This window comes from Octopus sinensis, linkage group LG4 (assembly GCF_006345805.1).
Source record: "Octopus sinensis linkage group LG4, ASM634580v1, whole genome shotgun sequence".
In the NCBI taxonomy this organism is placed as follows: Eukaryota; Metazoa; Mollusca; class Cephalopoda; order Octopoda; family Octopodidae; genus Octopus; species Octopus sinensis.
This window is the reverse complement of record NC_043000.1, coordinates 150529387-150556413: the sequence shown is the minus strand read 5'-3', so window position 1 is coordinate 150556413 and position 27027 is coordinate 150529387. Positions and strand designations below refer to the sequence as shown.

General features: G+C 38.7%; 2 protein-coding genes across 5 annotated transcripts in view; one reads left to right on the top strand and one right to left on the bottom strand.

The window, feature by feature from the left end:
* Window positions 1-19312, bottom strand: part of LOC115210333 (RAB11-binding protein RELCH homolog) — a 313025-nt gene extending 293713 nt beyond the window's left edge. For all 3 annotated transcript variants that reach the window (XM_036502568.1, XM_036502569.1, XM_029778868.2), the window contains exon 1: window positions 19017-19312. In XM_036502568.1, coding sequence (XP_036358461.1) covers window positions 19017-19302 — 286 coding nt within the window. In that variant the 5' untranslated portion in view covers window positions 19303-19312. The remainder of the gene's footprint in view (window positions 1-19016) is intronic.
* The window catches only part of LOC115210991 (DNA replication factor Cdt1), a 27830-nt gene continuing 20111 nt past the window's right edge, over window positions 19309-27027 (top strand). For both annotated transcript variants that reach the window (XM_036502570.1, XM_029779825.2), the window contains exon 1: window positions 19309-20072. In XM_036502570.1, the coding sequence (XP_036358463.1) occupies window positions 19560-20072 (513 nt within the window). In that variant the 5' untranslated portion in view covers window positions 19309-19559. The remainder of the gene's footprint in view (window positions 20073-27027) is intronic.

Below are 27027 nucleotides of genomic sequence, written 5' to 3'. Positions count from 1 at the left end.
TGTGTGTGTGTATGTGCGTGCGTGCGTGTGTGTGTAAGTGGGGATGTTTGCAAGAATTATATTACTCTGGCCTGAGATTTAAGCTGGAAAAAATTTTGTGACAAGATCTGCATTTTCTCAATTAGGCAAAACAATGAAATCTATAAGTGAAACTTCCATGGTGATATGGCTGTGAATACCATATTTTGTTTTTTGTTTTTTCTTTTATATGCTTGGTTTGAAGGAAGGTATAGTGCCAAACATGGCGCCTAGAGGCCCTCTGAGATTAGTAAGATTTATGGCATTAATGTTCCTCATGAACAATTGCAAAATAACACCTACAGGAAAAACATGAGTAAAGAGGAAGTTCCAGAGAGCTGATGATTTTGGAAGGAATAACTGAGTTCAGTGGTTAGATACCAGCAGAGTGATGAGGAGGAGGTAAAACGAGTGAGAAAATAATGTATGAATGGAGGTGATATGAACCCAGTTACCTGTGAGGAGCAGAGGCCATTATAGTAGTAGTAAAAAAGGCAGAGACGGGAGGTAGTACACCTATAGGCCGAAACTTGAGCATTTCTGAGAGTGGTCAAGTTTTCTGAACAGGTGGTGAGTTGTTCCTCTAATACAGTGCTTTTCAAACTTTTTGCTGGAGTGGAATCCCAAGGAAACATTCCACTGGCTCGAGGAACCCCTGTGCAATAACTTAATTGTCTTATGCACACATATCTGCACAGGAGAATTTAAAATTACTGCCGATTTTAGCAGTTTTGTAACTTCTTGCAGAACCCCTGGACTGTACTGGTGGAACCCTAAGGTTCCACGGAACCCTGGTTGAAAATCACTGCTCTAATAAACCAGATATACTTTGAGAAAGCAGCCACAGTGTCTTTGACAGCTATGCAAATACAAGAATACGACTCCCCAGTAACCAATCAAAATCCATAATTATATTTAAGCATTTTCAGGGAATGGATATGAAGAAAGCTACTATATTCATTGAAACATTCATTGCTAGCCAAAAATCAGAAATGAGAAACTCAGAGTAATGTTAAGTGAGGTCTCCAGCTTACAATAACAGGATAAAACTCTTACAAAAGTACTCTTTTTCTTGTTTGTGTAATTCTTTGTACCAGAACATACGTTGTGTTTTTTATACCAGCACAAGGTAAACAAAATTGGGACATTCAAATAGAAACACTTCATAATATTTAATCTGATGTCATCATCATTGTTCGACCGTGGTCGAGACAATGGAATTTACCATGCTACGCCAGACTTCACGGTCCATCATAGCATTACGGAGGTCCTGTTGCTGGATGCCTGTATCCCTGGAGATTACATCAGGGTAGGAGAGTGTGCGCCCTCTGGCATTGCGAGTAGATGGCTTCCAGAGGAGAAGAGTAGAAATTGCCTCGTTTTCAGCTCTACAACAATGTCCAGCAAACTGGACTCTCTTACCTTTCACAAGAGATGACACAGGTGGTAGTTTCCCATATATTTGCATTTTGGTTGGATGGCGCTTCCACGAGAGATTTTAAGCTCTCATAAGGAGGCGAGTGTAGGTTCCATCCAACCGCCTCTCAAGCTTCTTTGATAACGTCCAGGTTTCTGAGCCATATAGTAGAATTGGTTCGACTGTGGCTTTGAAGACATATCAAAACATATCAAGTACTCTTTTTCTTGTTTGTGTAATTCTTTGTGCCAGAACATATGTTTTTTTTTTATACCAGCACAAGGTAAACAAAAGTGGGACATTTGAATAGAAACACCTCATAATATTTAATCTGATGTAGTGATTTTCACTTATTCCAGTATCCACTTTGCAATTTGAATCTCTCAAGATTAATGAAATAAGAGTCGGAATATGAAACCTAGTATTGATGAAAATAACTGAAACCCTTGACAACAATGCCCCAGTATTGCTGCAGTCCAATGATTGAAACCAATATAATAATAAATGAATATAATACCCAATGGCAACTGTCCATTGTATATATGCATTATACAACATGAAAACCAAACCTACCAGAATATAAAGACACAATCAAAGCTTACTATATTAATATTAGAAACTTGCATATCAAAGATTCTATCCTAATAAAGTGCTTAAAATTGTATAACAACCAACAACTATGGTTTGTTTAGTAGTTACCAGTTAGATATAGCTACATTTTAATATAACATTCTCTTTTACTTGTTTCAGTCATTTGACTGCGGCCATGCTGGAGCACCGCCTTTAATCAAGCAACTCGACCCCGGGACTTATTCTTTTGTAAGCCCAGTACTTATTCTATCGGCCTCTTTTGCCGAACCGCTAAGTAACGGGGACATAAGCACACCAGCATCGGTTGTCAAGCAATGCTAGGGGGACAAACACAGACACACAATCATATACGCACACAGATACACACACATATATATATACATATATACGACGGGCTTCTTTCAGTTTCCATCTACCAAATCCACTCACAAGGCTTTGGTCGGCCCGGTGCTATAGCAGAAGACACTTGCCCAAGGTGCCATGCAGTGGGACTGAAACAAGAACCATGTGGTTGGTAAACAAGCTACTTACCACACAGCCACTCCTGCGCCTATTGAAAAATATTTTATTTATAAAAGTGAATTTATTCCTTCAAAGACAGAAGGTAAAATATTTTGATTCTGTATTCTTTTAGTATAGCTGAATTTTACATTTTATCTCTGTGTGTGTGTGTGTGTGTGTGTATGCACCTGAATAAATTTGCTTATATGCATTTTATAAGTCAAAATATAATTCATTTTTTAGTAGTTTTTATTTATGTTTTATCTAAGCTTTTGATCTTTTAAGAGTAACTGGTTAAATATCAGACAAAACCCACTAATCTAGAATTCCACTATATTTCTCTCTCTCTCTCTCCCTCTCTCTCTCTCTCTCTTTCTCACTCACATACACACACTCTCTCTCTCTCTCTCCTATAAATCCTTACATCCACATTGTTTCCATATCTTACTAACCAAGTGAAAATATACCAATATTTCTATGAATAAAAACTTATCCCTATCTGTTCAGTCACTATTGTTACTATGTATACTAACATGTGCTATGTCTATATTTCACATGTAAGCTCATTGTACTTTATAATCTAACTATTTATATCTTTCTCTTACATTCTGAAACCAAATGTTATAGCAATTACAGATTATAGTCAAACATTATCTTATTTAATTTTTCTATAAATATCATATCTGATTACCTGGTTTGAACTTTCGTGTCTTTCTGTAAACTGAAGTCCTAGAGGAGTTTTATTATACTTCTGCTCATCATTACAAGACAAAATGTACCTTCACCAAAATTCCAGCACATAGGTAATCAATTTATGCTATTTTCAAGTCATCGCTAGTTTTCAATGATTTCAGTGATGAATTCAGCATGTGAATAGGGGTCCATTAAGATTCATAATAATCTTACAGGCCATCAACAGGGGAGTTTAATACTGACTAACCATGGAAACTCCTATATGCTGATGACCTAGTTCTCATAACTGAATCTGTAGAGGAATTAGAGGGAAAATTCCAAGCATGGAAGCTACACCTAGAACCAAGAGGTCTTAAAGTAAACTTAGCAAAGATGGAGGTTTTAGTATTTAGGTAAGAAGAGAGAACCCCGGTAACCTCTTGGATATGGCCATGCTTAATATGCAGAAAAGAAGCTGGTATGAACTGCACCAAATGAAAATTATGGACATGCAAGAGACGTAGTGGATTCACAGACAGATTAACAGAGAACATAAGCTTCATATGTGATAGATGCACTGGATTAGTACTTTTAGCCACATGAGTAGGAGTCACTAGACCTAAATGTAAGGTGTTCTCTTTTTATGACCCTGAGGATTTCAAGATCTGGGCAGTATGGTGATTCATTAAGCTGTAATACTTGTATAATTATTTGGACATGTGCAAGAGCCCTCTGCCTTTAGGCAAATATCTACACAACAAACCTTCTTTCCAGATGCAATCCACTTGCTTTTCCACAAACTTAGAATTGATATCCTAAAACAACCTTGGTAACGCTTACCTCCGACCTCTCCACTCTGTCAACCTTCTCCCAACCCACATATATTTCATCCCCTAACATCCACCACTTCTCTCCCCTGAGGCCAGAATATGCACATATCACATCCCCTGGCTTTCTCAGTTCCTGTTCCTCCCCCACTTACTATCGCCACCAATCATCTCCTTTCTGCACCTTCTCTCCATCATCATCACCTCCCTTCCTGCTTTCCCTCACACATCTACTGCAACCCCTGCTTCCAAGCCTCTACTATATTTCTCCCATCATTTCCTACAGTTACCTCATCCTGCCCACTCATCCAGTCCAAGCCTGTATGTCACCAAACCTATGCCCACCAGCCCCAAAGTCATTCAAGGGCATGTCCCCACACATCTTCACCATCATCTCTCTCACTATCGCTTTCTTTATCTTACTCTCTAATTCACTCACCTTTGTTATCCAACATGGGTATCCTTTTATCTACTCTACAGCAAGACACATATCTGTTCCTTCTATACCCTAAATCTCTCGACTGGCACAAAGCTACACCCCCTCAATGCTACTCTCCACTCCTAGTTGAAGAGTTTTTGTCTTGTAGGCACTTGGTGACTCTGTTGGTGCCATGTAAAAAGCACTGATGCTGGTGTGACATAAAAAGCACCCAGTACACTCTGTAATATGGTTAGCATTGAGAAGGGCATCCAGCTTTAGAAACCATGCCAAAACAGACAGTGGCACAGGAGTGGTTGTGATAGGCGCAGGAGTGGTTGTGTGGTAAGTAGCTTGCTAACCAACCACATGGTTCCGGGTTCAGTCCCACTGCGTGGCATCTTGGGCAAGTGTCTTCTGCTATAGCCCCGGGCCGACCAACGCCTTGTGAGTAGATTTGGAAGACGGAAACTGAAAGAAGCCTGTCGTATATATGTATATATATATATATATATATATATATATATGTGTGTGTGTGTGTGTGTTTGTGTTTGTCCCCCAAGCATTGCTTGACAACCGATGCTGGTGTGTTTACGTCCCCGTCACTTAGCGGTTCGGCAAAAGAGGCCGATAGAATAAGTACTGGGCTTACAAAGAATAAGTCCCGGGGTCGATTTGCTCGACTAAAGGCGGTGCTCCAGCATGGCCGCAGTCAAATGACTGAAACAAGTAATAGAGTAATAGACAGTGAAACCTGGTGTGGTTCCCAGCCTCGCCAGCTCCTGCCAAACCATCCAAACTATGTTGGCATGGAAAACAGGCATTAGATGCCCCGTGCCATTGGCACATAAAAGCACCATCCGCTCGTGTCCATTGCCAGCCTCGACTGGTCCCCGTGCCGGTAGCACGTAAAAGCACCATCTGTTCGTGTCCGTTGCCAGCCTCGCCTGGCCCCCGTGCTGTTGGCACATAAAAGCACCATCCGCTCGTGTCCGTTGCCAGCCTCGCCTGGCCCCCGTGCCGGTAGCACATAAAAGCACCAACCGTTCGTGTCCGTTGCCAGCCTCGCCTGGCCCCCGTGCCGTTGGCACATAAAAGCACCATCCCCTCATGTCCGTTGCCAGCCTCGACTGGCCCCCATGCTGGTAACACGTAAAAACACCATCCGTTCGTGTCCGTTGCCAGCCTCGACTGGCCCCCGTGCCGGTAGCACATAAAAGCACCATCCGTTCGTGTCCGTTGCCAGCCTCGCCTGGCCCCCGTGCCAGTAGCACATAAAAGCAGCATCCATTCGTGTCCGTTGCCAGTCTCGACTGGCCCCCGTGCCGGTAACACGTAAAAGCACCATCCGTCCATGTCCGTTGCCAGCCTCGCCTGGCCCCCGTGCCAGTAGCACGTAAAAGCACCCACTACACTCACGGAGTGGTTGGCGTTAGGAAGGGCATCCAGGCGTAGAAACACTGCCAAATCTGACTGGGCCTGATGAAGCCTTCCGGCTTCACAGACCCCACTTAAACCGTCCAACCCATGCTAGCATGGAAAACGGACGCTAAATGATGATGATGATGATGATGATATACATTATATGTGGCATGGTTGTGTGGTTAAGAAGTTTGTTTCCCAATTGCATAATCCTGGGTTCAGTTCCACTGAGTGGCACCTTGGGCAAGTGTCTTCTACTATAGCTTGTGAGTGGATTTGGTAGATGAAAACTGAAAAATAAAACTTACACTCTATGTATGTGTGTGTGTGTGTGTGCGCGCGCGTGCGCATGCATGCAAGAGGCTCCTTGTTTTGGCATCACATTGATAGTTGTAAGCAAGTGTCACTGACATTCAGACTGTCTTTCACTTTCAATCACCTGTGCAAACATGTCCAACCACAGAAAATCTCCTGAGCAAACATAACCAGCCACAGGCAATCTATCTCAACAAGTTCCATCTGACCCTTGCACCAAGTAAAAGTAGATGTTAAAACGGTGATGGCAAGGATGATATAGGTTAGATATTCACAGCTACAAGAGAACCACTATTCAAAGAAGTATGCAAAACACTTTCTGATGTACAGTTGATTTATTTATTTGGAGCTAACTTGGCAAAGAGATTGTCTGTTTTCAATAATAATGCAATTTTACAATTATGAGCAATTGTTATAGATTACATGAGTATTTTAAAAGGACAAGCTGTCTCTAAGATTAACTCAAAAAACAATAAATATACACACATACACACAATATATACTCTTTTACTCTTTTACTTGTTTCAGTCATTTGACTGCGGCCATGCTGGAGCACCGCCTTTAATCGAGCAACTCGACCCCGGGACTTATTCTTTTGTAAGCCCAGTACTTATTCTATCGGTCTCTTTTGCCGAACCGCTAAGTAACGGGGACATAAACACATAAACACAGACACACAAACACACACACGCATATATATATGTATACATATATACGACGGGCTTCTTTCAGTTTCCATCTACCAAATCCACTCACAAGGCAGTGGTCGGCCCGGGGCTATAGCAGAAGACACTTGCCCAAGATGCCATGCAGTGGGACTGAACCCGGAACCATGTGGTTGGTTAGCAAGCTACTTACCACACAGCCACTATAATTTTTATTCCTTTTATTTGTTACTTGTTTCAGTCATTGGACTGCATCCATACTGGGACACTGCCTTCCAGGGTTCTAGTCAAATAAATTCACCCCAGTACTTATCTTTTAAACCAGGTAATTATTCTATCAGTCTCTTTACCAAACCACTAAGTTACAGGAATGTAAACAAACTAACAACCGTTATCAAGTACTGGTAGGGGACAAACACAAACAAAAAGACACACACACACAGATAGATATATACATATGACTACAACTGACTTCTTTCAGTTTCTGTCTACCAAATTCATTAACAAGGTTTTGGTCGACCCAGAGCTATAGTAGATCACACTTGCTCAAGGTACCTCAGAGTGGGATTGAACCCAAGACCACATGACTGGGAAACAAGCTTCATAACCATACAGCCATACCTACACACGCACACATATGTGTGTGCATATTCTGTTGCTATCATAAAAATTCAATATGTAGCAAAATAAATTACAAATGTTTCAACTTTTTTTTTATATTGTTGATACTGAAAGAAAGATGACTTTTCTTATTAATAATAGAAAGGGTTTAACAAATACCAAAGGTAGATTAAACATTCTTTCTAAAGCTACTAATGTAACCATAAAAATGAGAGTGGCACCTTTTGTCAATTACCCTAAGTAATAAATATTTTGTTTAGAAGTGTACACAATGCCACCCTCAGGATTTATATCAAGACATTTGGATCAGTAATTCAGTCCTCATGTCTAATCAACAAAATAACTGATTAATAACCATTGATAGAATTTTATAAAGCAAACCAAATGATTTAGGAAACAATGAAATATTTTTAAAGATTAAATAAAAAATCCCCGTTTAAATGCTGCTTTATTTATGAATAATATAATTAGAGATCTAGGTCTGCAGACATAAAAAAATGGGAAATGAAGATTGTCCCAGCTGGAATACCACTGACCCACTGACCATAGCTCTACATGACCAAGGCTGACCTGAGGTTAAGCAACATCTAAAGTAACTAATCATATTATTGAGGGTTAGGATTGATGAGTCTTTTTTTCTTTTCCTTTCTTTATTTTTTAAATAAAACTAGCAGTATCGCCCGGCGTTGCTCGGGTCTGTAAGGGAAATAACTATATAAGCATTTTTAGAGAGTTATAGCCAAAAAATAGCAAAAAAATGCATTAAAAATGGAAAAAAAATGATGGTAATTTTTTTTTAAATCGTTGACTCATCGTAGACATTTTTAGAGAGTTACTTCCCTTATATAATAGCGAAAAAATGCATTAAAATGGAAAAAAATGATGGTAAATTATTTTTTAAATCGTAGACTCATCGTAGACGCGCGCTAATACCCAGAAGGGCTCGATATGAATCACGACTATAAGATACCTGCTTTTGGTTACACTGCACCGCAAAATGTGGGAGTAGTTAGGAATCTAAATCGTAGGAGACCGACACGCAACTTGACTTTTATATATAAAGATATCTAAAACTATGTGTTTGGTTAAATATGTAAGAAAATAACTTTTCTCATTTATAGAAATTATCAATACATTCTGTAGTGAAATTAGAATTAATACACCACATCCTACCAACTACAACATGGAAAGGGAACTTTGTATGTAGCCACCCTGCTAAAAATCACAGCTAAATACCTTGAGTCTGACTAACACAGCAGATCAAAGCTACTTAACCAGATCTATAACAGAAACTTGAAATAAGCTAAATTCCTTCAAACCACAGCTTACCATCTTGAAAAATCTGGAGGGACAACATTACCCTACATATAACAAAAAGGACATGATAGTGATGATGGGAGGGCTTTGGCTGTAGGTACAGACAGTCATAACTGACCTATGGCTAAGCAACAACTAAAACCCACTGAATAGCAGAGGAAGCAACTAAATCCTATGCATATGAGGGTGGGATGAAAAGATCACAGGCTGACTATGAAGGAATGATGCTAGACTTGTGAAATCTTGCATGCATTAATTTCAACCCTTCTTATTGATAAGAGCATTGTTTTTTCCCAGGTAAACAACATATGAAAATGGACAAAATTCGGTATTGTGGTGTTATCAAGGGTCTGCAGAAAAAAAGGTTTTGCCTCCAAGGACATTCATGCTGACCTGGTTAATACAGTAGGGGATGACAATCCAACTTTATCAACAGTGCAAAAGTAGGCAGCTGAAATTTAGGAGGAGAAGGGAGAGTCTTGAAGATGACCCAAGGTCTGGACGATCTGCAACTGCCACCGCTGGCAAAAACATTGACCATGTCCATCAGATGGTGATGGATGACGGACGACTGACCATAAATCAAATACCCAATGCTACTAGCATATCCCTCGAGAGAGAGTTGAAAATATTCTGCACAATGAATCTGGCATGATGAAGGCTTTTGCTGGGTGGGTGCCACTTCTGATACCTGATGATCAAAAGTGCATCAGGCTGATCCCATCACAGGAAAATCTGTTCAATGTCTGTCTGCTTTGGCATAGTTTCTACAGCTGGATGCAAGTCTTGATGCCAACCACTTTACTGAGTGTAGTGAGTTCTTTTCCATAGTGCCAGCACTAGTGAAGACTGATCACCTTTATAACTTGTAAGACTAAGAGCATAAAGTGATCCTTATAACTAAGGGAGAATAGAAGATAGAGGGTACAATGATTCTGGGTGGAATAATAAGGGAAGCTAAGTAAGATGAGTGGAGCAGATTTATAGTTGCAACAGAATGGTAGTGGAGGGATTAGCTGATTAAATAATAATTGGAGAAGAGAGTATGGCAGGAAAACAGATGAAGAGAAGGGATTAATATCAAAGATTGTTGAGAAAAGTAGGAACAGTGGAAAGGTGACAGAAAGGGTTATGTAGAGAGGGTTTTAGGACTATTCTACATTATTAGGGAAAATATGGATAGAAGGTGTGAGGAATAGAGATGAAAAAGGAAGCAACAGACTAGGACAGTGAGGAATCTTGAGAGAATCACTGAAAGAAAAAGAGGTGTGGAAGGTTGTGGAGGGGTAAGCTAGAGGGAGAAGGGAAAGATAAGAGGCGGGTGTTGAGGAGGCAATGAAGCTGTGGGGAGAGGACAATGAGAAAAAATATGGCACAAAGTTGGGGAGCAGTGACTGGGGGCAATGAGAACAATGAAGGAAAGAGAACCTGAAGGGTATTGTCGAAGTTGAGGGGGAAAGAAAGTGCAGTGTGAATAAATCAGTGAAAGCAACTGTAGAGAGAGGATGAGAAAATAGAGTAGTGGAGAGTGCAGTGGGTGGGTGGGTGGGTGCAGTGGGTGGGTGGGTGAGAGAAAGAAAAGCTAGAGGGTACCTAAAGGTGTAAAGATGGATAGTGAGGTAAAGGTAACGAGATGAGTTGGATGACAATAAAGGTAACCCAAATGTAACATCAGAACAAATCATCACCATCATCATCATTTAATGTCCGTTGTCCATGCTGCCATGGGTTGGATGGTTTGACCAGGGTTGGCAAGCTGGAAGGCTGCACCAGACCCCAGTCTGATTTGGCATGGTTTCTGCAGCTGGATGCCCTTCCTAATGCCAACCACTCCAAAAGTGTAATGGGTGCTTTTACATGCCACCAGCATGGGTGCCATTTGTGTGACACCAGTATCTGCTACAACTACGATTTTACTTGGCTTGATGGGTCTTCTTCTTAAGCACGGTATAATACCAAAGGTCTCGGTCATTCACCATTGCCTCTGGAGGCACAACACTCGAAAGGTGCTTCTCACATGCCACCAGCATCGGCCACCTTCCCTCTGTGAGGCCCAACACTTGAAAGGTGCTTTTTACATGCCACAGGCACAGGTGCCAGTTGTGTGACACCAGCATTGGCCATGACTACGATTTCATTTGACAGGTCTTCTCAAGCACAGCATATCACCAAAGGCCTCAGTCACTAGTCATTGCCTCTGTGAGATTTAAAGTTCGAAAGTCATGCTTCACCATCTCGTTCCATTTCTTCCTGGGTCTACCTCTACCACAGGTTCCCTCCATAGTTAGAGATCGGCACTTTACACAGTTGTCCTCGTCCAAATGCATCACATGACCATTACAGCACAATCGTCTCTCTTGCACACCACACCTGATGCCTCTTACACCCATCTTTTGTCTCAAGATGCTTACACTCTGTCATACATGCACATCCAGTGAAGCATCCACTGAAGCCTACACATGTCCTCAGCTGCCGCAGCCCATGTTTCACTGCCATGTAGCATAGTTGTTCGCACACAGGTACCAAAATAGATATGAGGCTATAGTAATTAAGAGATGGAAACTGAGGAGAGAGGTGAGTGCAAAGATACAGAATGAAATGGGGAGAACCAATACACAACATTAAACAAATGACAACTCCCCTCAAGACATTAACCATTTACCCAATTAAAACCCAATAAGGAAAGCCTACAGACAGTTATTTGACTTGCAGGAAGCGGCAGCAAATCTCCCTCAAATTGTACCATTTTTAAAAAGGTTGGATGTTTCCTTTTGAGCATCATAGACCTGTTCTCTTAAAGCTGACTTACGAATAAAGAGCAACAACAAAACCAACTGTGAACCAAAGCAAGAGCTGCTACACGGTTACTTGACCTGCTGCAAATAGCAGCCATTTCTCCTTCAAATCATACTACAGTCTTAAAAAATAGGCAGATATTAGAGAATAAGCTTGCGGAAAAAAAAGCAGGTGATCATAGCTGCAAGAACCAATGATTCTAGGTCTGCTGTATTAGTATTAACTTATGGCTAAACAATAAGTAAAGCAACTACCCACTACAAAATATGATCAACTCATTAAGTTTCTTTGTAGACTTTCTAGGTATATATTTGATTAAACATACATGAATGAAGAGCTAATGGTTCCAGGTTCAGTCCCACTGCATGCGACCTTGAACTAGTGCCTTCTACTATAGCCTCAGACTAACCAAAGCCTTGTGAGTGCATTTGGTATGTGGCCGTTGCCAGCCTCGTCTGGCACCTGTGCAGGTGGCACGTAAAAAGCACCCACTACACTCACAGAGTGGTTGGTGTTAGGAAGGGCATCCAGCTGTAGAAACACTGCCAGATCAGACTGGAGCCTGGTGCAGCCTTCTGGCTTCCCAGACCCTGTTCGAACCGTCCAACCCATGCTAGCATGGAAAGCGGACGTTAAACGATGATGATGATGAAACTGAATGAAATAAGCCCATTGCACATATATCTATGTGTATGTGCCCTTGTTTGTCTCCCCCCACCACTTGACAACAAAGACCAACAGAATAAATACTAGGCTTTAAAAAAAGTCCTGTGTTCGATTCATTTGGCTAAAATTCAAGGTGATGCTCTGGCATGGCCAAAATCTAATGACTGAAGATAACAGATATATATATATATATGCCAAAACAGACAGCGAAGCATGGTGCAGTCTTCTGCCTAGCTAGCTCCTGTCAAAACATCCAATCCATGCCACCATGGTATGTGAACATTAAGTGATGATGATGACAATGATATAACACCATCTTCTTTATATTCTACATGACTACATACCTGAACTACATTACCTACATTCAATGCAAGATGTTGTAAAAGCAATTTTGGTGAACATACATGCATGAAAAGAATATTTAACACAAGTCATAACACAATAAAATATACTAAACAATCAAAATCAACAAACTCACATACCACACATCACTAACAACCTTACCAGGCAGTAACTTTTGCTCAACAAACCCAGCCAATTCCTTCACATGAAAAACAATTCTTCAGATTTTATTCCCCACCTACTCATTACATTTCAACATACTAATACAACAATACCAGCAAAAGCGCATTTCTAAACTATAAAGTAACTCTCAATGGGACGATATTCAGAAAGAAACCAGATCTAAATTTACACTTACTCTACACAACAGATCTAAAATTACCTGTTGACAAGCAAGGACACACATGCAGTAAAGCAGTTCAGAAGCTACTTGAGAAAAAGAAAATTTGGTGATAACCTCACAGACTACAAAAATATATACAATTACAGAGAAAACTAAATAAAGAAATACATAAAAAACATTATCAAACCCAGGAAAGTAAGCCTAAGTGACAGCACAATCAGTGTGTGGCAAATTATAGTAATTAGTAGAATCAGCAAATTTGACGATAAATGTTTCACATGCGACAATAGTAATTCCCAACATCATTCCCACACACTAAAAAACTGCTGAACTCCCTAATAAAACATCAAACAGCAAAAACATGAAACACTGCATAAACATTTCCCATCAAGATTACTACCAACCATCCTTTACTCCAAAACACAATATCACTTGGAAGCACTCCGTCGGTTACGACGACGAGGGTTCCGGTTGATCCGAATCAACGGAACAGCCTGCTCGTGAAATTAACGTGTAAGTGGCTGAGCACTCCACAGACACGTGCACCCTTAACGTAGTTCTCGGGGATATTCAGCGTGACACAGAGAGTGACAAGGCCGGCCCTTTGAAATACAGGTACAACAGAAACAGGAAGTAAGAGTGAGAGAAAGTTGTGGTGAAAGAGTACAGCAGGGATCACCACCATCCCCTACCGAAGCCTCGTGGAGCTTTTAGGTGTTTTCGCTCAATAAACACTCACAACGCCCGGTCTGGGAATCGAAACCGTGATCCTATGACCGCGAGTCCGCTGCCCTAACCACTGGGCCATTGCACCTCCACACAATATCACTTGTCAACTATAACACATGGCAGTACATTTTACATATACCTAAAACAACTAAGACCAGCATCCAAACAGATCTATTCCTCTTCTATGAGCAATTTCAAAGGTGCTAAAGAAATTAATCCTTGACTTTCACAGGCAACACATATATACCAACCACATGGTTCCGGGTTCAGTCCCACTGCGTGGCACCTTGGGCAAGTGTCTTCTACTATAGCCTCGGGCCGACCAAAGCCTTGTGAGTGGATTTGGTAGACGGAAACTCAAAGAAGCCCATCGTATATATGTATATATATATGCATGGGTGTGTTTGTGTGTCTGTGTTTGTCCCCCTAGCATTGCTTGACAACCGATGCTGGTGTGTTTACGTCCCCGTCAGTTAGCGGTTCGGCAAAAGAGACTGATAGAATAAGTACTGGGCTTACAAAAGAATAAGTCCCGGGGTCGAGTTGCTCGATTAAAAAAGGCAGTGCTCCAGCATGGCCGCAGTCAAATGACTGAAACAAGTAAAAAGAGTATATGTCAAGACAGATACCCTTAAATCCATATTGCATTGAGTTAATAAATGTCTCCAGTAAATCTCGCAGGAAGGTATTCAGCATCTGAGTTTACTTTGCTTGTCTCTGCGGCAGCCAGCAATGCTAGATTGGCTACCTCCTACATTGAGTCTGACTAAACAGATCAAAGCTACTTAACCAGATCTATAACAGAAACTTGAAACCTGAGAGAATCGAAGAGATCAATGATGAATAAGACTGAATTAAAATGTTAAGAGCATTTAAGAAAATTAGATAATCTGTTATTAAGACTAGCATATCAACACTGATGGAGGTCAATGACTTGAGTGAAATCTCAGTATTTATTTTAAAGAAAAAATGGTTTAGAAAGTTTCTGCCTTGGCTATTCATTAAAAAATCCAAAAGAATATTATCGTATACATTAGGAATAATATAGTAAAACCAAAATCAGAACAATAAAGAGAAAATTGTACAAAATAGATTTTTGGAATTGATAGGTTTAAGCAAAATCTGACAAAATCAAAACATCAGAGGGTGCTTATCATCATCATCATCATCATCAACATTTGACATCCATTTTCCAATCTGGCGTGGGTTGGACAGCTTGACAGGAACTGGCAAGGCCAGGGGCCCACACCAGGCTCCAAGTCTGTTTTGGCATGGTTTCTACAGCTGGGTGCCCTTACTAGTGCCAACCATTCTACAGAGTGTACTGGGTGTTTTTTAACGTGGCCCCTTGGTTTTAGGATATCGAGAGAAATGCTTAAGACAGCTGAAATTCAAAAGCCCCATACAGCTTATACTCTCTTTTTACTCTCTTTTACTTGTTTCAGTCATTTGACTCCGGCCATGCTGGAGCACCACCTTTTTGTCGAGCAAATCAACCCCGGGACTTATTCTTTGTAAGCCCAGTACTTATTCTATCAGTCTCTTTTGCCGAACCGCTAAGTGACGGGGACGTAAACACACCAGCATCGGTTGTCAAGCAATGCTAGGGGGACAAACACAGACACACAAACATACACACACACATTTATATATATATATATATACATATATACGACAGGCTTCTTTGAGTTTCCGTCTACCAAATCCACTCACAAGGCATTGGTCGGCCCGGGGCTATAGCAGAAGACACTTGCCCAAGATGCCACGCAGTGGGACTGAACCCGGAACCATGTGGTTGGTTAGCAAGCTACTTACCACACAGCCACTCCTGTGCCTTATCTGCAAATTTACATTCAGTTTTATTTTGACACCCATGCAATTTGTTATTGGTAGCTTTATAAGTGAGTCAGAAAAATTAAGTTTCCCATACAAGAGTACAGAACTTTAAAACCATCACACAGCATACTAATCATCAGATAGTTTATAATAATACGCTAACACTGAATCATTACACCACCTGTCAGAGTTTTTCTCCCCAAACTTCTGATACTGTTAGTCCATGAGGATTTACATTTCAGAGAGATTATCAAAGTGGAACAGCCAGAAAAACAACTCAGCTGTTGGTATAAGCCAAATACCACTCTGAGGTATTTGTGAAAGTGTCACTTTTGATACAGTGACAATCAGATTGGTGCTCCAGCATGGCCTTAGCTGTGGCGGCCAAAACAAAGTAAAAAGCAGATTTAGATTAAAGAAAACTTGCTTACTATATATATAATGCTGGAGAGGGGGAAAGTATAAAGAATCTCTCTTTTTCTCTTTTTTTTCTTCTCTTTTTACTTGTTTCAGTCATTTTGACTGCGGCCATGCTGGAGCATCGCCTTTAATCGAGCAACTCGACCCCGGGACTTATTCTTTGTAAGCCCAGTACTTATTCTATCGGTCTCTTTTGCCGAACCGCTAAGTGACGGGGACATAAACACACCAGCATCGGTTGTCAAGCAATGCTAGGGGGACAAACACAGACACACAAACACATACATATATATACATATATACGACGGGCTTCTTTCAGTTTCCATCTACCAAATCCACTGTCCACTTCATGTTAGAATGTAACGATATAACAGAAAAGGATGAATGGGGGCGAAAACCTTCAGACCACGTATTTAATATATTTCAAATATAGTCTAAATAACTATTGTTTAAGAAATGTGTGATAGTATTTTGTTCAGTCTACAGACGGTGAAGTATAAGGCTGGTGGTTGTTTCAGAACCATAGACGAAAACATTTTGAAACCTAATCTAAAACAATGAAATTCTATATCGACACATGATTTTCCTTGAAAATATTACAGGAATTTTTTTTAATGTGAAAACAGCCTTAGAACCTAAAAGCTTTAACAGATAGTTAAATATGCATAAAAAAAAATCTCGTGCATATAATGGATGGAACGAAAGACAAGAATTATGCGCTGTATGTATGTATGTATATATATATATATATATATATATATATATATATAATACGATGCCGAGAATTAGAAGATAGAAAATGTTTTTAAAAAAGCCTCTCCCTTTCGTTGGTAACTAAAAGGGGTGGGTTTGTTGCATCTTCAATGAAATCTGGCGAGTCAGAGTTCGCATGGCTAAAATTTTAATGAGTGTGACTAAATAGTAAAATAAAATTCATTTGATAATCTGAAGACGAGCAGTAAGAGAAAGAGATGCAATAACAGAAATCTGTCAAACCAATAAATACCAACGACGGATATTATTATTGTGCTGACAAATTCATACCTAAACAAAATATAGCTGAATGAAGTGCATCCATTCATTGACCACAGAATTAGTTACAAATCAATTTACTTGTTGTATCGAACGACAACGAATCTTTAAAAAGACCTTTTTATGTTGTTTACCCCACAAAAGAGAAGACCCATGATCAAGGTGTTCCTGTCGTAACCATTCCACCTCCGTCCCTTGTTTAGATATTGTATCTACAACCACCTTAACCAATGTCTCTTTTTTATTATTTTATTGAGACGAAAGGGTGATTTAAGGAAGTATTAGCTGCCATTTCTAGCAGATCGAGCGACCACAAAGAGGCCTGTCTCTTGGCACACGACAATTATTGTTCCTCTTCATGTGATGAAGACCAGCCTTGACCACTGTACTTTAAGGAACATCTCTAACTGCATTACCTAATGTGTCCTTCACCTTTTTTTCTTTTTAAATGGAGACGGGGAATGGTAATTTGAGGGATATTTGGCTAACTGTAGCACGTTGAACGACCACAAACAATCTTCATAAGATCGAAGAATTGTTATATCGCAAAGAGATGGTGCTTCGGAACCGGTATGGAGCGGAGCAAATTAGATTCTCTGAGAGTTTAGCATTGTAAAGTTTAAAGAAACGGCAAAACTATAAACCAAAGAAATTAGAAATATAATCAATTGTTGCAAGTCGGTTATAGCATTTTTTTGGTCTTGCATGCCAGCATGTTTTATATAAAAATGATTTAATTTCGTTATGATATTGAAACGATCTATCGTCTAAAGAATGAAAGAACAAACTATTGTTTAAAAGAATCCTAAAAGATAAGAAAAATTCTAAATTATGTTGTCATTGTAAATCTATTTTCTTATACTTTAGCGATCTAATCTTAGGGTGAAATCCGCTTTATTAGTGGTCAGATTGAACCAGCATGTGAAGTGGCAGAAGGATAATAGACACGTAAAAGAGCCCGAAATATTCCGCCGAGGTCGACTTTGCCTTTCATCCTTTCGGGGTCGATAAATTAAGTACCAGTTACGCACTGGGGTCGATGTAATCGACTTAATACCTATGTCTGTCCTTGCTTGTCCCCTCTATGTTTAGTCCCTTGTGGGTAATAAAGAAATAGGTATCTAGTTAGGTGCCTCGTTATTCAGAATTTAAATTTCATAAACCTTGAACTACCTATGTAGCTTTACAGTTTAATAATAAAGAAATACCAGTAATATATTGTATCTATAAATGCCCCCACATCCTCTTTGTAAACAGTGAAAGATCTGTCATCAAAAGAAATCGTTTTTCTTTTTAAGAGTTAATTGTTTGGTCTTTAAATTTATCAACATTGACAACTGCTATCTTGAGGGTAAATATCAAACTATATAACTGCTTGTTGAATAAGGAAGGACTTCTTGTTTTCTTCCGAATTTAAGATTACATAATGAATTGGTAATCAGTATTATGTTTAAAAACCTCATTAAGTCTCTCTCTCTCTCAATTTATACGAACGACATGTGTTCATTTTCACTTCTCCCAGCAGATTTAACTCATTGGAATTTAATTTTCTTTTACATACTTTTATCAATAAATTACGTTTGGAACATATCGATTACTTCTAAAGTTAAAAAAAATTTTTTTAATAAGAACAGAAAGAGAGATGATGAAAAAGATGAAGAAAAAGACTGCATCTTAACGAGGCGAAAACAAACATTCCAACATCCCAGGTGATAAACATTCTATTCAGCATCTGCGATAAGTCGTCAGTTTGGTTGTCAATAGCAACACACAACGACTCTACTCTTTCAAAATAAATAACTTAAGACGACGAAATGAGTATAAAACAGTCAACATATTATGCGATATTAAGCTTTTACTGCAAGAAGCTGTGCATTTAATTGTATATAAACACGAAATATGAAGCGCATAGCATCATCGGAACACTTAATTTAATCACACAGGTGTTGGAGAGATTGTTTACGCCCCCTAACTATTCAGGTAAAGCAGTCAGGTAAACGGAAATCGAAAGTACTTATATATACAGAAAGCCACGGATATATAAAATATTGCATGTTAAATTACATACGTAGTGTCGGGGATGATGTCTCGACTTTTGTTCGTTCAAAATTTCCCGGATTCGAAAAATAATCTCGCAATCTGGGTAGTTCACGTCCGGATTCAACCAGCTCAGTGTGTAACTCCAGAGCAGTAAGAACAAAATTATCGCGTAAGAGCTTCACGGCAATATTATCCCAAGAAATATCTGTACAGTCCGAACTAGGAGACTTTTCTGAAGCCTTTTCTTCAAGCTCATTCTCAATAAAATCTCCATCGTCCTCAACGAACGGATTAGAATTAGAACCATCCGCCATTTTGAGTTATGATTTATGCAATGCAATTTTGCTTATATTTTGTTTCGGATTTTGTAAATTCAAAGTTATTTACTAACGGAACCGTTTATTAATTTGCTTTTAAATATTTATAGTTATTGATAAAAGTTTAAACGACAGCTATATAAATTCGTGTTTATTTCCAATTCTACTCGTTTTGCGTCACGTGATCAAAGCGCGGGAAAAATTATTGTTAGATCTTCTCGTTGAATGAGTTTTGTGTTATTTCCCTGTTGACCATGGAAGCGAAACAATCGACTCTCACGAACTACTACAACGCTCGAAAGAAAAACAGTCAGACGAAATTAGTTCAAGATAAATCTGTGAATGAAAATGCTGTGGCGATAAAGCTAACCAAAGAGAGTAGTAGTAAATTAAGTCCTGTTCAATCGAAAAATATATCTCGATCTAAAAGATACAACCCGACTCGAACGTCTGTCGTCGAATTACTCGATACTTGCAACGAACAAAGCACTAAATTGGAATCACCGAAAAGTAAGAATCAAATAAAACCCGAGACACCACCTTTCTGTCATAAGACCCAAGACAATCGACTCATTTGTTCCCCGTCCAAAAGAAAACACACAGAAACCTTGCCCGACCAAAATACAAGGACCCCTGAATCAAATAATGAATTTACAATTATCAAACCTACGAAATCGGCTCGGAAGCGGTTACCTTTATTTGACGAAAAAGATAAGGAAACGGAGCCAAATGAATTACCAGAAGAAAAAACCAAAGATATCGAATCTGTACAGTATTTCTTGTTTTTTTCTTTCTTTTGTTTTAAACTCTGTAGCATAGATTTACCTATTTATTGTATCACACCTTGACTTTTTGTAAGTTATCCATGTACTTCTGAATGATTAAGAAATAATGGTTATAATTGCAACAGAAATTGATTTTTGATTATTATTGATTTCATAACAAAACTCTATCACTTGAAACATTTTTAAGGGAGAATTCTATGACAATTTATTTACATTTTTTTTTTCAGAATCATCACCTTATTTAGATTTGGTATTAAAACCTTAAGAACTACCTATTATAAATTATATATATTTCATTCATTTTCACTGAATATTGAAATCACAGCCTTATGACTAGTGAAGATAAACTGTTATTTATTTACATTGTGGAGTTGTGTGTGAAAAGATGCACAACACAGCAGTGACTTCCTTTGTGTTGAGGTCATTAGAGTTCTAATTGGGGTGTCTTGAAGTAGAATTAATCAAGATTGAATGTGTAATGCAGAACCTGTTGAAACTTAGTTTGTGCTTTCAGTCCTGATTGCAACTTTTAACCAAAAGTTGAAAATGGTCAGAACTACTCAGTCAATTCTAATACATACATTCCATGGTTGGCATTCTTTCGTTTTATGATCACACATTGAAAGTGGGAAATGATTGCAAATAACCAGCATTGAAATTTTGAAAGAAAAGAAATTCAAAACTCTTATCTGTAATTTTAAATATGGATTTAAGGAAAAAAATTGGGAATAAAATTTAATATTTTGTAGAGATTTTTTTTTTTTTTTTTTGGTAAAATTGTAAATTTTGTTGTTAAAAGCAGAAATCCGAAGAAACGTAGGGGGGAAAAAATCTTTTTTAGGGTTGGTGTGTGTATTGACACGTCTGCCTGGACATTTCGGGTTAGTGTCTATTTATACACTTTCATTGTAATCACAAATCAAAAGAATCTGTGGTAGGGTCATAGTTCACCAAGACTAACCATTGTACCTTTTCACCAAGACTAACCTTTGTACCTTCATCATTTTCTATGAAGATATTACAAAGGTTTTTCAGGCATCTATAAGAACACTTTGTAAATAAATGTTCTCATTGCTGACTTTATGTTAGACCAAAATTTCGGACACTTCCTATTTCATATTACCAAAACATTTTTTTAGATAAAATGCCCTTATTCTCATAAAACCCAAAGGCACTCTATGAACGAGCAATGTTCACATGCATCTTTCAGACTACAGCCAAACATGTCATTACTGGTTAAGTATACTTTGATCACCAATTTTCTACTAATACTAGTTTCCTCTACCTACTATTAACAGCCTATATTCCTACAAATGATGAAAATAACTTGATTAACTGAGGCTAAATCAATATATCTTAGTCTATGAAAGGTACAACTCAGAACTATCATTGTTTAAATGACTTTGATAGTCACAAAGAACAAATTGTTTAATTGGAATCACCAAAAGAGTTGACTTATACCTGAAACACCACAAAGTTAATCTACGGATTAGTTTTCCATCCAAGAGAAAGCAAACATGCTTTGACTGGCTAAAGTATAAGGACTTTTAAATGCAACAATGAATTTAAAGATATCTATCTGGTTAAGTCAGAATGGAAATGTTTACCACTATTTGATGAAAAACACAGGATTTTAATTCATAAGATGCATGAAGAATGTATTTGTTTTCCATATTTTTTTTACTTGTTTCAGTCATTTGACTGCGGCCATGCTGGAGCACCGCCTTTAGTCGAGCAAATCGAACCCGGGACTTATTCTTTGTAAGCCCAGTACTTATTCTATCGGTCTCTTTTGCCGAACCGCTAAGTTACGGGGGACGTAAACACACCAGCATCGGTTGTCAAACACACACATACATATATACGACAGGCTTCTTTCAGTTTCCGTCTACCAAATCCACTCACAAGGCATTGGTCGGCCCGGGGCTATAGCAGAAGACACTTGCCCAAGATGCCACGCAGTGGGACTGAACCCGGAACCATGTGGTTTGTTAGCAAGCTACTTACCACACAGCCACTCCTGTATGTTCATAATACACTCAATTCACCAGTATAAAGGGACTTTGAGACACTCCATTCTCCTTATTGTGTTTCCTCAGCCAAAGCAGTTTCGCATATCACTAGACCAATGAGTCTAAGAAGAGTATATGGTCTTGTTTATTGTAATCCACAAACAGATTATTTGCTGATGTCTACCAATAATTCATGGGGTGCATGTAGACCATTGAGAATCCAAACAGTAAAATATCCATTCTTAATACACCAGGCAGATTCGAACAGGAATCTCTGATCATTGTTGTTTTTCGTTATCAGAGAATACCGCTTCCTTTTAGACAATGTATGTTTATAACACGTGTTTCACCAGTGTGAGACGCAACAGTTTGACTTCATTGTATGTTTCCTCAATCAAAAAGATGAGTCATATGATTTACCTGAAGAAAATGGTAACAAAAGCATCTATATCATAACTAAACTCACTTGTAGCATTTCTACATTTCCCTTGATTCTATACCATATACTATTCCAACTTCATAATAAATACTGGCATTTACGGTATGCTATAGTTATGTTTTCTCCAACTTAGCAGTTTTGATACCAAAACAACTCCTGCTACTATGGCACAAAACTTGGTTTAAAGTGATCTAAATTGAAACCTCTGGTCAAAATTTCGTGCTTATTTGTCCCAAACACCAGCTTAATGATGAGAAAAGTTATTTAACTAAATTCTCCATTATTTTTCCAAATTAATTGAAACAAGCTGGTGCCACAAACATGTGATTGTGCAGTACCATGTAAAAACACCAAGCACACTCTGTAAAGTGTTGGTATTAGGAAGGACATCCATCCATAGGAACCATGCCAGCATGGACAATGGATATTAAATGATGGTGAAGAGGATGAGGATGAAACGCAGTGTGTATCAATAGAAATATAGTAACAAAGGGCTTAAAACTAAAAAAATTTAATATTGATTTTAAATTTTAACATGAAGCCAGCATGTTTAGAGGAGGAAGCTTGTCGATTTTATCACTCAGAACTCAACTGGTACTTATTTTGTCAACTCCTTAACCCTTTCATTACCGTATTTATTTTGAGATGCTCTGCGTTTCTTTCAATTATAACAAAGAATTTAGTAAAATAACTTTGTTATCATTAAGCTAATGTTGGGAACATAAATTGGGACTAAGGTTTGGTGGAAGATTTTAATTCAAAACTTATAAAAACAAGACATTTGTACTACAGAGCCAGTTTCAGCCGGGTTGGTAATGAAAGGGTTAAAGAATGAAGGAGTTAGCCTCAGCAGAATTAAATATTAATGATATATAATACCCAATCTTTCAACTATAATAGTTTGAAAGGAACATAGAAAAGAATTACTTGGCACATATGTAATATGAATTTGATACTTAGTTCACAAGAAATATTAGTTCAGATAGATATATGTAGCATATTTAAATTTATTTCAGTTAGATGGTATCAAACGTTTAGGCATTGTACTGAGTTAAAAGGATGGAATTTTAGGCTTCATGAATAAGATGTGGACTAACCCTTTTGATACCAACCCACCTGAAAGAAAGTGCCTTTCATTGTATGTTAGAAATTTCCTGTTTTAAATCTATCATCATCATCATGGTTTAGCATTTGCTTTCCATGCTGCCATGGGTGGATAGTTTGAAAGGAGCTAGCCAGGCAGAAGCTTGCACCAGACTTCTGTGATTTTTTGGCAGGATTTTTACAGCTGGATGCCCTTCCTAACACCAGCCACCCACCAGAGTGGACTTAGTGCTTTATATGTGTCACAAACAGAGGCGAGATCAGTTTTGGCAATATTTTACAGCTGTATGCTCTTCCAAACACCATCCACTTTACAGTGTGAGCTGGTTGCTTTTTAAGTGGCACCTGCACTGACAGGGTCACCAAGTAACTTGCAAGATAAAAATCTTTTTGAGAGGGGATGGGGACATTGGAGGAAGTGACCTTGTGTCAGATGATGCAAAGTTATAGCGAGGCAGAGACAAACACGTGTCTTGCTGTAGAGGAGGTACAAGGTTACCTGACTGGAGAGACAGAGTGGGGGACATCAGGATAGAAATGGTGGAAAAGTGCCGGACATTCTCAGAAGAGACGGGATCATAATATAAATGGGATGGTTGAGTAAAATTCCATATACTACCTAATAATGAAAAAGTTATTTTACTAAATTCTTTTATTTTTAAAATTGAAACAAAAGTTGTGTTTTTTACCAGAAATATAGTAACCAAAATGGTGAACATTGTTAGACACATTTTGGGGCAAATGTAGCCTAGCCATCCCAATAAGGGACAGCAGTAATGTCATGTGATATAAAGCAGTTGGGGATATTTTAGCTGTTAACCCTTTTGTTACCAACCTGGCCGAAACCGGCTCTGGCTCTGTAGTACAAATATCTTGTTTTCATAAGTTCTGAATTAAAACCTTAGTCACAATTTTTGTTCTTAACAGTAGCTAAATGATAACTAAGTTATTTTACTAAATTCTTTGTTGCCAGTGCCGCCTCGACTGGCTTCCGTGCCGGTGGCACGTAAAATGCACCAATCCGACCATGGCCGTTGCCAACCTCGACTGGCACCTGTGCCAGTGGCACGTAAAAAGCACCAACTGATCATGGTCACTGCCAGACTCCCCTGGCACGTAAAAAGCACCCACTACACTCACGGAGTGGTTGGCGTTAGGAAGGGCATCCAGCTGTAGAAACACTGCCAGATAAGACTGGAGCCTGGTGCAGCCTTCTGGCTTCCCAGACCCCAGTCGAACCGTCCAACTGATGCTAGCATGGAGAACGGACGTTAAACGATGATGATGATGATTTTAAAATTGATTGAAAGAAACACAGAGCATCTCGAAATAAATACGGTAACGGAAGGGTTAAAGTTTCTACATTGCCTGCTACTGCATTGTCACTCAGCATGTTAGAAATAGCACCTGGTCTCCCTTGAATCAGTTCCTATTGTTTTTAAGAAGACAGAATATACTGGATGTAGTTTTGGGTGTCACATTATCATTTAGCATCTATGTGCCATGCTGGCATGGTTTGGGATGGCTCAATAGGATCCAACAGGTCAGAGGATTGTGTCAAACTCCAGTGTTCGTTTTGGCATGGTTTTTTAAAGCCGGGTGCCATTCTCAGCACCAACCATTTTACAGAATGTACTGGGTGCTTCTTCATATCACCATCACTGGTGAGGTTGCCAAGTAGCTCACAAAAAAATGATCCTTTTGATTGAGGGAAGTGAGTTGTACCAGATGTTGATAGGCAAGGAGTATGATCGAAAGATATAAACAGATGTCCTACCTCTAGAGAAGACACCATAGCTGATGAAGGAAAGATGGTGATAAGGTGTTAGGACATAGCCTTAAGTTATAGAGGGTAAATGTGAGGAGGTAAGGATAGATGAAAAACCTGGAATGCCTCTAATCATGCAACTGCTTGAATGGAGGCTAACCTAGTTCACTGATTTTTCATACATATATACATATAGGATGTGTTATAATACTATTTCACAGCCATACCAACAATCCAACATACCTCCATCATCGTACATATAATGCTGAAGTTGTCTGTGTGTGGCAGGTTTGGTAGCCTTCAACTAACACTATCTCCTCCGAGACCCTGCAACGCAAGCTGACCAAAATTGAAAGTATGATAGAAGAAGGCTTGCTCTTCATTCCGTAGAAGAAAAAATTCAAATTGGACCATGTTAAGACCAAAAATTATTTACATCAAAAACGTGCTTTTTTTCTATGAAAATCCCTGTTTTTTACGGTTTTTTGACTGCTGTGTTGCCATTTCTCGGTGTATTTCAACCAGAAAAATTTTCACTTAAAGCTACATAATGCAAAATTTTTACTTTTCAAAAAAGATTGAAACTATGTCAAAACTTTGTTAACGCGACATCAAAGTCTGCCGTTTTAAGCGCAACTAAAACACAAACCCGAGCAATGCTGGGCTATACTGCTATTATATATGTATTTCCAACTCAACCTCAATTACTCCTACCTGTCCTAATATAATGCAGAATGGCTATGTACCTCCTCAACAACAACAAATTTGTTCCTGTCCCTTCAATCATATTTTAACCTCTTAAAACTAAGCATGAATTAACCTACCCCTCTACTATATTCCCACTCAATTGAGGATGCTCTATAAGTCTTGCATGTTATTACATGACAATCTCACTAGCGCTAATGCCATGGAAAGAAACACCAAATACATTATGTAAAGTTTGGCATAAGGGGAAGGAAATCCAGCTGTAGAAACCATGAAGCATTGGTGCAAAATGGTCCTCTGATCCACTGGATCATGTTGAACCTTCCAACATGGAAAGCAGACATTAAATATCATATAAATATTACTTATGCTTATGGTTGGCTATGAGTATGTGCCCTTGATGAGGCCCAACAAAGTTGAAATGCATCTGGTTTCTTGCTGACCATTGCAGGAATGATTTTGGTTTCCCTACAATGTATGTATAGTGTTTTTAAATGCAGCAAATCCATAAGAGATGTTATCTCTAGACGAATACTACAGTAAATTTGCCTTTTAATGATGTATTTACATTAACCCTTTCGTTACCAACCCAGCTGAAACCGGCTCTGAATCTTTAGTACAAATGTCTTGTTTTCATAAGTTTTGCATTAAAATCTTCCACCAAACCTCAGTCACAGTTTATGTTCCTAACACTAGCTCAATGATAACTAAGTTAGTTATTTTACTAAATTCTTTGATATATCTAAAGTAATTGAAAGAAACACAGAGTATCTCAAAATAAATACAGTAACAAAAGGGTTAAGTATGATACACAGATCCATACACACACATACGCATGTGTGTGTGTGTGTGTATATATGTATACATGCAAAGTTTCTCTCTCAAATTTATTGTTGACAACTAAATGTA